The sequence below is a fragment of the Cnephaeus nilssonii genome (assembly GCF_951640355.1).
Source record: "Cnephaeus nilssonii genome assembly, chromosome: 3".
NCBI classification, from domain to species: domain Eukaryota; kingdom Metazoa; phylum Chordata; class Mammalia; order Chiroptera; family Vespertilionidae; genus Cnephaeus; species Cnephaeus nilssonii.
The window spans coordinates 52,331,768-52,347,073 of NC_137074.1; the positions used below are offsets into that span (position 1 = coordinate 52,331,768).

At 36.8% G+C, this 15,306-nt stretch overlaps 1 protein-coding gene across 9 annotated transcripts in view; it reads left to right on the top strand.

The window, feature by feature from the left end:
• The window catches only part of DLG1 (discs large MAGUK scaffold protein 1), a 254,396-nt gene that overhangs the window by 166,508 nt on the left and 72,582 nt on the right, over positions 1–15,306 (top strand). For all 9 annotated transcript variants that reach the window (XM_079766511.1, XM_079766513.1, XM_079766510.1 and 6 more), the window contains 2 exons: positions 5,869–5,989; positions 9,061–9,217. In XM_079766511.1, coding sequence (XP_079622637.1) covers positions 5,869–5,989; positions 9,061–9,217 — 278 coding nt within the window. The remainder of the gene's footprint in view (positions 1–5,868; positions 5,990–9,060; positions 9,218–15,306) is intronic.

Below are 15,306 nucleotides of genomic sequence, written 5' to 3' on the forward strand. Positions count from 1 at the left end.
GCATATTAGGGGAAACTGAGGATCGAATCAGTGAATTAGAAGACAGAGTTGAAAATGTCACTCAGAGAACCAAAAATAAAAGAACAATTAAAAAACAAGAGGACAGCTTAAGGGACCTGGGGACAATATGAAATGTAACAATATTAGAATAGCAGGTGTGCCGGAAGAGGCAGAAAGGGAGAAAGGAATAGAGAAGGTGTTTGAAGAAATAATGGCAGAAAACTTCCCTAACCTGGTAAAGGAAAAAGTCACACAAGTTCAGGAAGCACAGAGAACCCCAAACAGACCCACGCCCAAACACATCATAATTAAAATGCCAAAAATTATAGACAAAGACAGAATCTTAAAGGCAGCAAGAGAAAAGAAAACTGTTACCTACAAAGGAGTTCCCATAAGGCTGACACCTGATTTCTCATCAGAAACTCTACAGGCCATAAGGGAATGGCATGAAGTACTCAAGGTAATGGAAAGCAAGGATCTGAGACCAAGATTACTACATCCAGCAAGGCTACCATGCAAAATACACAGTCAAATAAAGAGCTTCCCAGACCAAAAAAAAAAAAAAAAGTTCATCATCACCAAGCCAGCATTACAAGAAATATTAAGGTTTATTGCATTAACATTTATTATATTTAAGATCATCTTTCTTTAAATATTAAAAATAAAAAATTGATTTAAAAAAAAAAAGAAACAGCTAAATTGTCTTTCAAAGTAGCTGTATCATTTTGCATTCCTACTAGCAAAGTATGAGAATCCCTGTTGCTCCATATCCTCACTAGCATTTGATGTTATCAGTGTTCTGTATTTGGCAGTATCTCATTGTTTTAATTATCATTTCCCTAATGACATATGATGGGGAGTGTCTTTTCATGTGCTTATTTGCCATCTGTATATCTTCTTTGGTGAGGTGTCTCTTAAAGGTCTTTGACACTTTTTTCAATTACAGCAGACCTGAAATATTAGTTTCAGGTGTACCACATAGTAATTAGACATCCTATTACATCAATAAATCTAGTACCCATCTGGCACCATACATCGTTTTTACAGTATTATTGACTATATTCCTTATGCTGAACTTTACATATTTTGGCACATTTTTAAATGTGTTTTTTTGTTGTCTTATTGTTAAGAGTTCTTTGTATATTTTGCCTAACAGTCCTTTATCAGATATGTCTTTTGCAAATATTCTCTCCCAGTCTTTGTCTAATCTTTTAATTCTCTAGAAATTGTCTTTCACATAGCATAAACATTTAATTTTAATGAAGTCTAGTGCTTGTCACTTCTTTCTTTCATGGATCATGTTTTTGGTATTGTATCTAAAAGTCATTGCCAAACCCAAGGTCATCTTGATTTTCTTCTATGTTATTTTATAGGGAGTTTTATAGTTTCGTTTTTTATGTTTAGGTCTGTGATCCATTTTGAGTTAATTTTTGTAAGGTTTATGTCTAGATTCATGTGCATGTGGATATCCAGATGTTCCAAGCACCATTTGTTAAAAAGACTATCTTTGCTCCATTGTATCGCCTTTGCTTCTTTGTCAAAGATCAGTTGACTATATTTATATGGTTCTGTTTCTGGATTCCCTATTTTGTTCCATTAATCTGTTTTGCTATTCTTTTGCCAATGCCACACGGCATTGATTACTGTAGCTTTATAGGAAGTCTCAGTGTGAGTTTCCCAACTTTGTTCTTGTTCAGTATTGTGTCGGCTATTCTGGGTATTTTGCCTCTCTCTGTAAACATTAGAATCATTTTGACAATATCTTCAAAAAATTTGCTGGTATTTTGACTGAGTTTGCATTGAATCTATAGATCAAGTTGGGAAGAACTAGTATCTTCACAATATCGAGTCTTCCTATTTATGAACATGGAGTATCTCTCCATTTATTTAATTCTTTCATATCTTTCACCAGAGTTTTGTAGTTTATCTCACATAAATCGTATATATATTTTATTAGATTTATTTATACATGCGTATATCATTTTAGGGGGTGCTAATGTTAGTGGTATTGAGTTTTTTCTTTCCAATTCAACTAGTTATTACTGGTATATAAGAAAACAGTTTACTTTTATATATTAACCTGTATCTTTCAACCTTGCTATGATTGCTGCTTAGTTCCAGAAGGGGGTTTTTTTGGTCAAATTTTTTCAGATTTTCTACACAGATAATGATGACATCTGCATACAAAGACATTTTTATTTCTTCTTAATCTATGTGCCTTTTATTTCCTTTTCTTATCTTATTGCTTTTGCTAGTATATCCTTCACTTGTTCCTAATCTTAATGGTAAAGCTTCAAGGATCTTACCATTAAGTATGAGATTAGCTGTAGGAATTTTTTAGATTACTTTTTTATCAAGTTGAAAACACTCCCTCTATTTCTAGTTTACCAAAAGTTTTTATCATAAATTGATAGTGGATTTCATTAAATGCTTTTTCTGCATTTGTTGATTCGATCATATGCCTTCTTCTTTAGCCTATTGATGTGTTGGATCATATTAATTGATTTTTGAAGGTTGAACCAGCCTTGCATATGTGGGATAAATCTCAGATGCTTGTGGTATATAGTTATTTTTATACATTGTTGAATTTTTTTGGTAATATTTTGTTGAAGATTTTTTCATCTATGTTCATGAAAGACATTGTTCTATAGGGTTTTTGTTTTTTGTAATTTCTTTGTCTGGTTTTGTTAATCGGCTGATGCTGGGCTCATAGAATAAGTTAGGAAATATTCCCTTGGCTTCTATCTGCTGGAAGAGACTATAAAGAATTGGTATAATTTCTTCCTTAAATTTTTGGTAGAATTCACTAGTGAACACATCTGAACCTGCTGCTGTTTTGGAAGGTTATCAGTTATTGATTCAATCTATATATATATAAAAGCCTAAGTGACCGTCGCAACCGAATCAACCTAACGGACGACCGAACAGGCTGCATGGGGCGACCAGGCCAGCAGGGGGGTTAGTGAGGGACAACCACATGACTGAGCAGCAGGCTGCGTGGGGCGACCAGGCCGGCAGGGGGGTCAGTGAGGGACGAACACACTACTGAGCAGCAAGCTGCGTGGGGCGACCAGGCTGGCAGGAGTGTTAATGAGGGACGAACACACGACTGAGCAGCAGGCTGCGTGGGGCGACCAGGCCAGCAGTGGGGGAGGGGGGGCAGTTGGGGGTGACCAGGTCGGTGCAGGGGGGGCAATTAGGGGCAACCAGGTTGGCAGAGGGGGGCAGTTAGGGGCAACCAGGCCAGCAGAGGGGGGCAGTTATGGGCAACCAGGCCAGCAGAGGGGGGAAGTTATGGGCAACCAGGCCGGCAGGGCGGGCAGTTAGGGGTGACCAGGCAGGTGGGGGGGAGAGGGGGCAGTTAGGGGCCACCAGGCTGGTGGGGGGAGGAAGTTGGGGGCGATCAGGCCAGCAGGCAGAGACAGTTAGGGGTGATCAGGCCGGCAAGGGGCGACCGGGGCAGCGGGGGCGGCAGTGAGGGGTGATCAGGCCATCAGGCAGAGGCGGTTAGGGGTGATCAGGCTGGCAGGGGGGGGCAGTTAGGGGCAACCAGGCAGGCAGGCAGGCAGGTGAGCAGTTAGGAGCCAGCGGTCCAGGATTGTGAGAGGGATGTCCGACTGCCGGTTTAGGATTGGGCGTAAACCAGCAATCGGACATCCCCTGAGGGGTCCCGGACTGGAGAGGGCAGGCTGGGCTGAGGGGACCCTCCTCCTCCCATGCACGAATTTCGTGCACCGGGCCTCTAGTTTCTTATAATAGCTATAGGCCTGTTTAGATTGTCTATTTTGTGTGTGAGTGAGCAAAGTGTGTCTTTCAAGGAATTGGTCCTTTTCATGTAAGTTATAAAACTTATGGGTATAGGGTTGTTCCTTGTATTCCTTTATTATCATTTTAATGTCCATTGGATCTGTAGTAGTGTCCCCTTTTCATTTCTGATATTAATGATTTCTGACTTTTTTTTTTTTTGTAGTTAGCCTGGCTACAGGCTTTTTATTTTATTGATCTTTTCAAATAACCAGCTTTTTGTTTTGTTGCTTTTTCTCTGTTGATTTCCTGTTTTCAATTTCATTTATTTCTTTTTTTAAATATTTGTTTTTATTTTTATTTTATTTTTCCATTACCATTTATCTCCTCTATGCCCTCTTCCACCTCCACCCTACAATCACCACACTGATGTCCATGTCCATGAGTTTTCTTTCTTTTTATTTCTTTTTTGCTCAATCCCTTTACCCCACCCTCCACACCTTCCTGCTCCCCACCACAGCTGTCTGCTCTCTATTTTGAGTCTATTTTTGTGTGGTAGTTAATTTTTTAATTCAGTTTAATTTACTTTCAATTTAATTTGCTCTTTTTTTTCTAGTTTCATAAGGTGGAAGTTATGAAGATTCATTTTAGACCTTCTTTTCTAACATATGCATTCAATACTAAGCAAATTTTAAGTTGTGTTTTCATTTTCATTTAGTTCAAAACATTTCTTAATTTCTCTGGAGATTTCTTCTTTGACCCATGTGCTATTTAGAAGTGTGTTATTTAATATCCACATATTTTAGGATTTTTAAACTACCATTTTGTTACAGATTTCTAATTTAATTCTATTGTAATCTGAGAGCAGACATTGTATCTTTTCTCTTTTAAATTTATGAAGATGTGTTTTATGGCCCAGGATGTGGTCTATCTTAATGAATGTTCCATGTGAACTTAAGAAGAATGTGTGTTTTGTTCTTGTTGATTGAAATAGTCTATTCTTGTCTATTATAATCCAGTTGATTAATAATGTTGTTAACCTTTTGCACTCGGATGTCGAGTGTGACTCGACACGGTTAGCATTAGAATAAAGGAATCGAGAAAAAAGCAAGCGAGTGCAAAGGGTTAAGTTCAACTATGTCCTTACTAATTTTCTGGCTGCTGTGTCTGTCCATCCTATCTAATAAAAGAGTAACATGCAAATTAGCCATCACTCTGCTACACCCACAAGCCACTCCCACCAGCCAATCAACAAGTATGCAAATTAACCCAACCACGATGGCTGCAGCCACAGAGAGAGCAGGAGGGAGGCTTGGGTTTCCCCGGCGATGGAGGAAGCCAAGCTTTCCGCACACCCTGGCCGGCCCAGGCCTCCACTTAAGGCTACAAAGTTTCAGTTATAGAAGTTACATAAATCCCAACAGAAATGGCGGCAGCCACAGAGCTGGAAAGAGCAGGAGCCTAGGGTTGCCCCCGGCGATGGAGGAAGCCAAGCTTCTGCAGCCCTGGCCTGCCCAGGCCTTCGCTCCATGCTACAAAGTTTCCATTATAGAAGATAAATAAATTCCAACAGAAATGGCTGCCACCAAGTAGCGAGCAGAAGGCTTGGCTCCGCTCCAGGCTACAAAAACTTGTCAATTATGATTCAGGCTTCTCTACCCAAGCAGTTCTTCCCACAGAGGTTTCTGTTCTGGTTAAGTTGTGATTCTCTGTTTGCTGCCAGTCTCTCCAATTTGAGAGACAGCAGTTTGCCCTGTGACCTCCCTTATCTTAAGGATTAAAGAATCGTTGATTTTTTTAGTTTGTTTAGCTTTTTAGTTGTTTTTAGGACAGAGTGATGACTTCCACACTTCTTATATGCTAAACTAGAAACATACTATTAATCATTTGGTTTTTACAAGTTTGCTTTACTGATCTGAATATTTGAACTAGTTTTTACCTGGAAACTTGACCTTGTCTAATTTTTTTTTACCTGATAAATAAATCTTCTCTAACAAATTCTATTTTAGGAAAAAGTGAATATGAATTATATATTAATTAATATTTAATTTTCTAATTCACAAATGTGATACTGAATAGCTTGTTTCATTTTTCAAGTGTTTTTTCACTTTCTTTATTTTGAAGCTGCTTCTCAGCCCGTTGATAACCATGTTAGCCCATCTTCCTACTTGGGCCAGACACCAGCATCACCAGCCAGATACTCACCTGTTTCTAAAGCAATGCTTGGAGATGATGAAATTACACGGTAAGGAACTGAACACACATACATCCTTCTTACATAAAGCCAACTATTAGGTGGAGTTCTAATCAGCCAAGTAGGATAGCCATAATTTTCAGGACTAAATTTTTATTGACAGATGAGGAACCTAAACCTTAATTTTTCATTGGATGATTCATTGAAGAGACTGAAGTGTAAAAATATTTTATATTCCAAATAAATCACTGCTTTTTCTTAATATTGCTATTTTTTAATGATTGGTAAATTATCATTAGGAAGTAGCTATGGTAAAAGTTCAGAATATATTTAGGGATATTTAAAACTAACTTTTCATATATTTTTATCTAATATATACCATATAATATTATGGCATTTATTTTTCAGAATTCAACAAGTAGTATTTTCTCTAACACCTAAAATATACTTTCAACTAACATTACTAACTGCACTCAAGTTTGTAGATTAACTCTCTTTTTATTCCCAAAGAACTCTCAACTATGTGGGAAAAAGTAAGTGAAAAGGTATTTTAGATCTTTTTCACATTTAATATAGTAATAAGACATGTTTGTACAGTTTGTTTTATACTTTGTACAAGTATTTCATATTATAGCACTTACTGTTAAACTGCTAATTAATGCCTATTTTATGTTTTTATTAATTGCGTTATTGTCAGAATTATTATTTTTGAAGCTTCATAAGTCTAATTATTCTTTACTTGTCAGACTCCTTTAGGCAGTGATCTCTTTAAGGTCATATAGGAATGTTTGTCTTTGTCCTCTTCTACAAAAATTAGCAATGTTGAGAACTTAATTTAAAGGTGCTCAGTAAAAGCATTGTAAAAGCCTGCTGAAGTGTTAGGTAAATAGACCTTTTAACATCAGAAGGCAACAAAGCATGTCTTTCCATTGTAGTAGGTCCCAAATCAATCAGCTGCTTAAGAATCTTGATCTTCTCCATTTGATAGAAGACTACTTTTCTTCATTGGTGTGTGTACAAATAAACCTATATTTGCATTATTTAAAAAAAAAAAAACAACAACACATGACAAGAGCCACCACAGCAATAGCTGTCCGCTGTGAATGAATCAAAACTACACCTTTTTTTTTTTTTTGTCAGATCGGCAAAAAATATACTTTTGAGTGTGCCACCAAATTTTAGTAATTAGTTTATATGTGCTATGAGATGAAAAATGTTTGAAAATTGCTGCTTTAGATATATATCTGTGAGTGGAATTGCTGGATCATATAGTAATTCTGTGTTTAAGTTGATGAAGAACTTCCTATTTTCTATAGAAGCCACATCATTTTACATTCCCACCGTCAATAATTTTAGGGTTCCAGTTTTTCCACATCCTCACCAACACTTGTTTTTCATGTTTTGTTTTATTTTATAGCCATTGTAGTAGTTGGACATATTGTGATTTTTACACATTTTCCTAATTACTAATAATGTTGAAGCATCTTTTCATGGGCTTTGAAAAATTAGAATTTATTTTTCTCTGGAAATACTATTGGATTTCTGCAGCATAATTTTAATTAAGTATTATTTACTACTATAGAAGTAGAATTCATACATATGTTCAAAGCATAATAGGAACCCTAAACCATGAGTCTACCATCTAAAAAGAAAATAAAACATCACCAATATAGTGAAACCTATCCTGTGTCCTGCTTTTTTGCACTGCCCCACCAAGTTAACTGCTTTTCTGAATTTTAGATTTATTCCCTTTTTTCTTTCATATATGTTTGTGAATATAATATATCCTAAACAGTATATATTTAGTTTTTCAATTTTTGACAAGAAAATATAATTTTGTTAACACTATAAGTGAACTGGCAAAACTGATACATCTGTATGACTAGAAAATACCATTTTAAGTTTTGAGTAGACAAATATTTAAGAAGCTTAATTTCACATTATATGGAAGTATTCCTAAAATACATTTGTAAAAGTTATTTACTTCTTCTAAGCCGTTTGCTATCAATAGATTTCTGTGATGTTTTAGAAAAATCAGATTAAATTTAAAAAATGTTATCAGATATGATATAGTCTAATCTCAAGTGATGTTCTGTATTTCATTATATAAAATAATCTGCTGCTGGAATTTTCATGATCTTACCACAGGAGATGATTGATTTTCACACAACTATGTATAACTGGTAGCAAATGTGAAACGTTATTAGTGGTAAGATATATTTTTATTTCAGAGATTTTAAATAGGTGGTTTGTGGGGCAAAAAAAAGGTGCATCTTAGAAAGGACAAAAAGCAGAGGCAGATAGATGGATGTGACTTAAGAAATAAAGATATTTAATTGTTTCATATAAAAAATCTGGAGGTGGGCAATTCCAATGTTTATGTAGCAACCCTCGGTCCATGGTTTCTCTGCTTGATATTAGCTTCATGATTGTTATGTGTTCAAACCAGTAATGGGGTTTTATCATTTATTCTTTAGTGGGGGGTGTTATTTTGGGTGGGGAGGCAAACAAATGTGCTTTGTCCTTGTTAGGGTCTGTCTGTCTTTGGAAATGACAGTGAAATTTCCCTTCATTTCTCAGAAGCCAGAAGAGGGTCATAGCAAAGGGTTAATGACTGGCTTAAGTTAATCATGAACTCATTCATTTGGGATTGGAAAAAGGACCTACCTTCTCTATGACAAAGGGATATCTGCCTTTTACAAAATCTATGAAGTAGGGGAAATAGGCAATAAAATGTGCACAACATCAATTTTCCTAAGTGTATTATATATACAATATTCCCTGAGTAGGCTCTTTATATCATTTTTTTTAAGTTTCCACATTGTTTTCTTCTTTCTGTTTTAGTTTCATGTTTTCTTCCTTTTGTTTTAGTTTCATGTTTGTTTTTTAACATGGGTTTTGCTTTTATATAAAATTAGGATTTTTACTTTTAATTTCTAAGCCTAATTTCTAGGGTTAGAAAGAATTCCTTACTCTACAATTTCAAAAACCCTTTTATATTTCATCTAGCTTTCTTTATAGTTTGAAAAGAGTTATCAATAGGGAATTCTTTCTCATTGATACAGTGTCAAGTTCTGTATAAAATTTATAAGATAAACTTTTCTTTTTTTTTTAATTTTTAGGGAACCTAGAAAAGTTGTTCTTCATCGTGGCTCAACAGGCCTTGGTTTCAACATTGTAGGAGGTGAAGATGGAGAAGGAATATTTATTTCCTTTATCTTGGCTGGAGGACCTGCTGATCTTAGTGGAGAGCTCAGAAAAGGAGATCGTATTATATCGGTAGGATATGTTAATCAAAGTAATGTGTGTGTTTTTATTTTAACTATGACCTATTATTAAAGTTTTTTGTTTTTACATCCTAAAGGTATGAGATATTTTAGTTAATCTTACCATTTTACAGCTTAATTGTAGAATTATAGAGAGAACATGATCTATATGACATTTTATTTTGATATTTGGCTTACTTATAAGTGTTATTTTTACAAATGTCTTTTATACTATGTCTGTTAACTTAACCTATGTCTTTATATGTCTATTAACTCCCTTGCTACTTGTTTAGTTTAGATCTTTGTTTTAATTTGTTGTCTGCTTAATATATTATTTAAAAAGATTTTTTTAAGCTGTCTGAATATGATGATGGGTTTAGCACTTAGTCTTTGTAGCAGTTTTTTTTTCATTGTATGTATGAAACTATGTTATTAAATGCACTAAATTTAGAATCATCATTTCTTTCTAGTGAGTTGAACTTTTTGATCCCCCATATTTATTATAATGGTTTTTATCCTAGAAGGTATATTGCTGATATTAATGTAACTGCTAACATTTTTGCTTGATATTCATCTCATCTTTTCTTTTCTTTTTACTTTCAGTTTGTGCATTTATGTGGCTGTTGTCCATATAATGTTATACTAAAACCGATCAATAATTCTACTATTCTACCTAATGGCTAACAGACTTTGAGAAACTTCAATTCTAATGATCTGTTTCTACTATTTTACTTCTGTTTCACTTTTATATCCCCCAAACTGAGTCATTTTTATTTTTTTTTAACAGTTAATTCGTTTGTTCTATCATTTTTTTGTTCTTATATCTTCTGTGTTTTTTAGTAGGCCATTAACATCATTGGGATTTGTTTTATTGTATAGGACTGTCTTGTTCATTGTAGAAAATTTAGCCTTTTAAGCTCCCATTCTCTTGCTAGAAGAACTCCCTAGTTATTTTAAGAAGAAAAAGTGTCCCTCAAATATCCAGATGCACCTTAGTGGGAGCCCTTGGATTATTCTTTAGCAGTGATTTTTTTTTTTAATAATTGATTGATTGATTTGAGAGAGAGAGAGAGAGAGAGAGAGGAAGAGAGAGAAACATCGATTATTGTTCCACTTATTTGTGCCTTCATTGTTTGATTTTTCTATATGTCCTGACCGGGGATTGAACCCATAACCTTGGCACATTGGATTGATGCTCTAAGGTGGTGGTTCTCAACCTTTCTAATGTCGCGACCCTTTAATACAGTTCCTTATGTTGCGGTGACCCCCAACCATAAAATTATTTTCGTTGCTACTTCATAACTGTAATTTTGCTACTGTTATGAATCGTAATATAAATATCTGTGTTTTCCGATGGTCTTGGGCGACCCTGCTAGCGGTTCTCAACCTGTCGGTCGTGACCCACAGGTTGAGAACCGCTGCTGTAGAGCCTAAGACCATCGGAAAACACAGATATTTACCTTACGATTCATTAACAGTAGCAAAATTACAGTTATGAAGTAGCAACGAAAATAATTTTATAGTTGGGGGTCACCACAACATGAGGAACTGTATTAAAGGGTCGCGGCATTAGAAAGGTTGAGAACCACTGCTCTAAGGCATCATTTCTTCCTAGTAAGTTGAACTTTTTGATCCCTTGGTCAGGGGCCGGCAATGATTTCTTGATGATAAATACTCATAGAGTTTGTCTGAAAATAACTTTATTTTACCCTAACGTGTAAATATAATTCAGTCTAGAATTCTAGGTTGACAGTTGTTGACCAGTACTTTGAAGATATTGCTTTATGCATGCTATTTGGAAAATAATACAATAATTAATAAACAGTAATCCTATATAATAAAAGCGTAATATGCAAATCGACTGAAAAGCAGAACGACCGGTCGCTATGACATGCACTGACCACCAGGGGGCAGATGCTTAATGCAGGAGCTGCCCCCTTTGTGGTCAGTGCGCTCCCACAGGGGGAGCGCCACTCAGCCAGGCTGCGCCCTCTCACAGTCCGGGACCCTTCGGGGAATGTCCGCCTGCCGGCTTAGGCCTATTCTTGCCACCCGCCACTGCGCTCACCCACTGTGAGCCCGGCTTCTGGCTGAGTGGTGTTCCCTGTGGGGGGGAGTAGGCCTACACCAGCAGTCAGACATCCCCTGAGGGCTCCCAGACTGCGAGATGGTGCAGGCCTGGTTGAAGGACCCCTCCCACTCCCAGTGCACGAATCTCGTGCATCGGGCCTCTAGTACAAGAATAAACTCTGTTTCACACACTCACAACTATAAACCTACTTTTGTCCCACCCTGTATGCTATTTTGTTTTTAATTAAAAAGTTTAGGCAACACTTTAAAATTGTACCATCTGAGATATAGAAACAAACCTATATCCTGTGTCGCCAATAATATTCAATATTGATGACTATTTAAATAATTTCTTACAGACCTATAGAGACCTTTTCAACTATAGAATATAAAGAAAACAAAATCTGAAAATACTCCTCAAACTGAAGGTATATGTTGCTGGAACAGGATAGGAAAAGTATTCAAAAATGTACATTGTATCTTTTTACAGTTTTTTATCAATCAATCCCTCTTGCCACCTAATCCTTACCTGCACATACTTAACATGTATCACCATAGTCCTGCAACCTATATATGACAAGAGACTTGGAGGAATTGAAGTGGGAGTTATGTAACTTTTCTATCTCTTGTGGCGGTTGCTACACAACATTTAAAATTGTCAAAACTCTTAACTGTAAACTAAAAAAAGATTAATTTATTGAATATAAATTATGCCTAAATAAAAATAGATGTTTAAAGTCATAACCAAGTATCATATCCACCCAGTTAAATGATTTTTTAAAAATAGATGACAATAAAACATTGGTGAGGGTATGGAGTAATTATTGTAACTCTCATTCATTACTGGTAGACAGATAAAATAATACAATTACTACAAAACCTTTTGGGGACGTTTTCGAGAAATTAAACATATATCTAACCTTATCACCCAGATTTTACCCACAAAATCGTGTGTCTACAAAAATCACTTTAACAATAATGTTTGTAACAGTCTTATTCATAATAACCCAGATTTTGAAATAATTTGTGTTCATCCACAGTAAAGTAGCTAAATAAATTGTTATATATTTATACAATATACTTCACAGCAATTGTATAATTGTGAATAATTAGCATGTATTCCAGTTACATGCTGATCATGAGCATGCAACACTAATTTGTATTAATAGAAGTCAGAAAGTTGGTGCTGAATATAATAAAGAGACACAATGGAAATGTGGATTGGTTAATGGAGAGGTATATCTTGCTTGGGGTTGTGATTTTGTAGGTGCATACAGTTGTTGAAAATTCTTCCAACTGAACTGTTGAAATTTGTACATTTTTTTTCTTATAAATTATATTGTAATTTAAATTTTTAAAATAAGTTACAGTATTGCCCTGGCCAGTGGACTAAGTGGTTAGAGCATCAACTGCACACCAAAGTCTCGCAGGTCCTAGTACCAATCAAGGGCACATACCTGGGTTGCAGGTTTGATCCCCATCCCTGGTCTAAAAACCTCAAAGCAAAAATAAATGTGTTTTAAATTGTCAATGAGGAACCACTTTATATGGTTCACTGACACACTGTCTGACTAATACAACCTGCTTCACTCAGAACTTTCCCAGTTTTAGTACTGAAAGCTTTGTCTGAAAATCCCTTTAGTCTCAATTTTAAAAGTGAACATCCCAGATAGTGCAGCCCAATTGCACATCCTAATGTGAGTATAAAGTAAGTACCTGTATAGCCTTGTTTGGCAGTATGCATTAATAACCATAAAATTTCAATGCTTATAAGCTTCTCTATGGAAATACCCTGAAAGCAATAGGAAAACCTATGAACAGGAGAAAAACATGAGAAAATATATTCAAAACTAAATAAACCTTGAAACAAATTTAAATACCTCATTAGACAAAATTTAACTTTTTTCAATTTTCAGCTTGTATCAGAATCACCTTGAGGCCTTGTTAAAAGATCGATTTCTAGACCCCCCCCCCCCCCCATCCCTAAACTTTCTGATTTAGTATAACTTGAATAGGTCCTGAAATTTTTATTCTTAACAAGTTTCCATGAGATACTGATATTGCTACCCCTAGAACAGTGATGGGCAACCTTTTGAGCTTGGTATGTCAAACTTCGCCAAAAAACTGAGCATAACTCGGGTAGTGTGTCACTTTGAGGAAAAAACATTATTTTGCGATATTTATAGTTTAAATAACATAAATGTTTCATCCTCGCATGCGGCTGCCTCAGCGGCCACGTGTCATCAGAAATGGCACTGACACGCGTGTCAGAGGTTCGCCATCACTGCCCTAGAATCAAACTTTGGGAACCACTCTTGTAAAGACATCACTGTTCTTTATTTTTAATTATAAGTCCACATTACTGAGGAAGTATAAGTTATTTGGGAAAGCAAGGAAATAATAAGTTTTATAAAATATTATCTTTAACATTTTGTTGAAAAAATAAGTTTGTGAAATTATGATCTATTACATATGTAGAATACTACATTTTTCAATATGGTACAAATGAGGTGGTATTGTTACTTCCAATGATGCCAAACATGGTGGATAATATAGTTAATATTCACTAAAAATTTACAATCATGGAATCTTAGAATCAAAAGTGACTCAAAAGCATCTAACTATGAAACAAGAGGTTTTGATTTAATTCCCAGTCAGGGCACATGCCCGGGTTCGATTCCTAGTGGGGGATGGAGTGCAGGAGGCATCTGATCAATGATTCTCTCTCATTATTGATGTTTCTATCCCTCTCTCCTTCTCCCTTCCTCTCTGAAATCAATAAAAATATTTTTTTAAGTGACTCAAAAGACTTCACAGAAATTCTCTCTTCTATAAAAGCAGTGGGGAAAATTACCATACTTGTCAGAATGAACTTTTTCAGAACTCTGGAAATGAGTCAAAAGTTTGCCTCAATTCAAGAAGTATTTATTCAAGAAAATTGGCTGAATCTCCATAAGAATGAGCTTTAGCTTGTCTAAGTCCCATCCTCAGCTCTCCATACCTCAATAGTCTTAAAAAATAGCCTACATTCACAGTGAAAACCAGTAACTTGAAAGCCCCTAAAGAGACCAGAATGGAGGTAGAACTTTCAGAGGCTCTTTCCCAGATAAATGTCATAATTTGACCTGTCTGTTGGTTCTTGGAACACCCTACTTTTAAGATTCTCTGTATTTGACCTTATTCAGAACTCCACCAGTACAAAAGCCTGTCAAAACAATTGCAGGCCCTGGCTGATGTGGCTCAGTTGGTTAGAGCGGCTTCCCTTGTACCTGAAGGTCCCAGGTTTGATTTCCAATCAGGGCACATGCCTGGGTTTCCATCTCTTTATCCCTCCTCTCTAAAATCAATAAAATAAATTATAGGCACATTATGGCTGCTTAAGACATTGGATAACAGTTGGGGCAAACAGACTGCGGGATCGGGCCTAAACCGGCTGTCAGACATCCCTCTCACAATCCAGGACAACTGGTTCCTAACCGCTCACCTGCCTGCCTGCCTAATCGCCCCTAACCACTCTGCCTGCCAGCCTGCTCACCTCCAACTGCCCCCCACTGCTGACCTACTCACCCCCAACTGCCCCCCGCCGGCCTGCTCACCCCCAACTGCCCCCCCCCCGGCCTGCTCGCCCCCAACTGCCCCCTCCCCCCCGCTGGCCTGCTCGCCCTCAGCTGTCCCCGCCCGCCCCCTCCCCCCACCAGCCTGCTCGCCCCCAACTGCCCTCCCCTCCTGGCCTGATCGCCCCTAACCTCCTCTGCCTCAGCCCCGCCACCATGGCTTTGTCTGGAAGGTCTCCTGGTCTAATTAGCATATTACCCTTTTATTAGTATAGATGTTCAGTTTTTAACAAAAAAATTATGAGATATGCCGAAAACATGAAAATAATGGCCAAAGCCCTGGACAGTAGTTTGAGTGTCAGCCTGTACAACAGAGGGTCACAGGTTTGATTCCTGGTCAAGGACACACCACCTGGCTTGCAGGTTCATTCCCCACCTGTGATTGGGGTACATGCAAAAGGCAATCAGTCAAATGTGT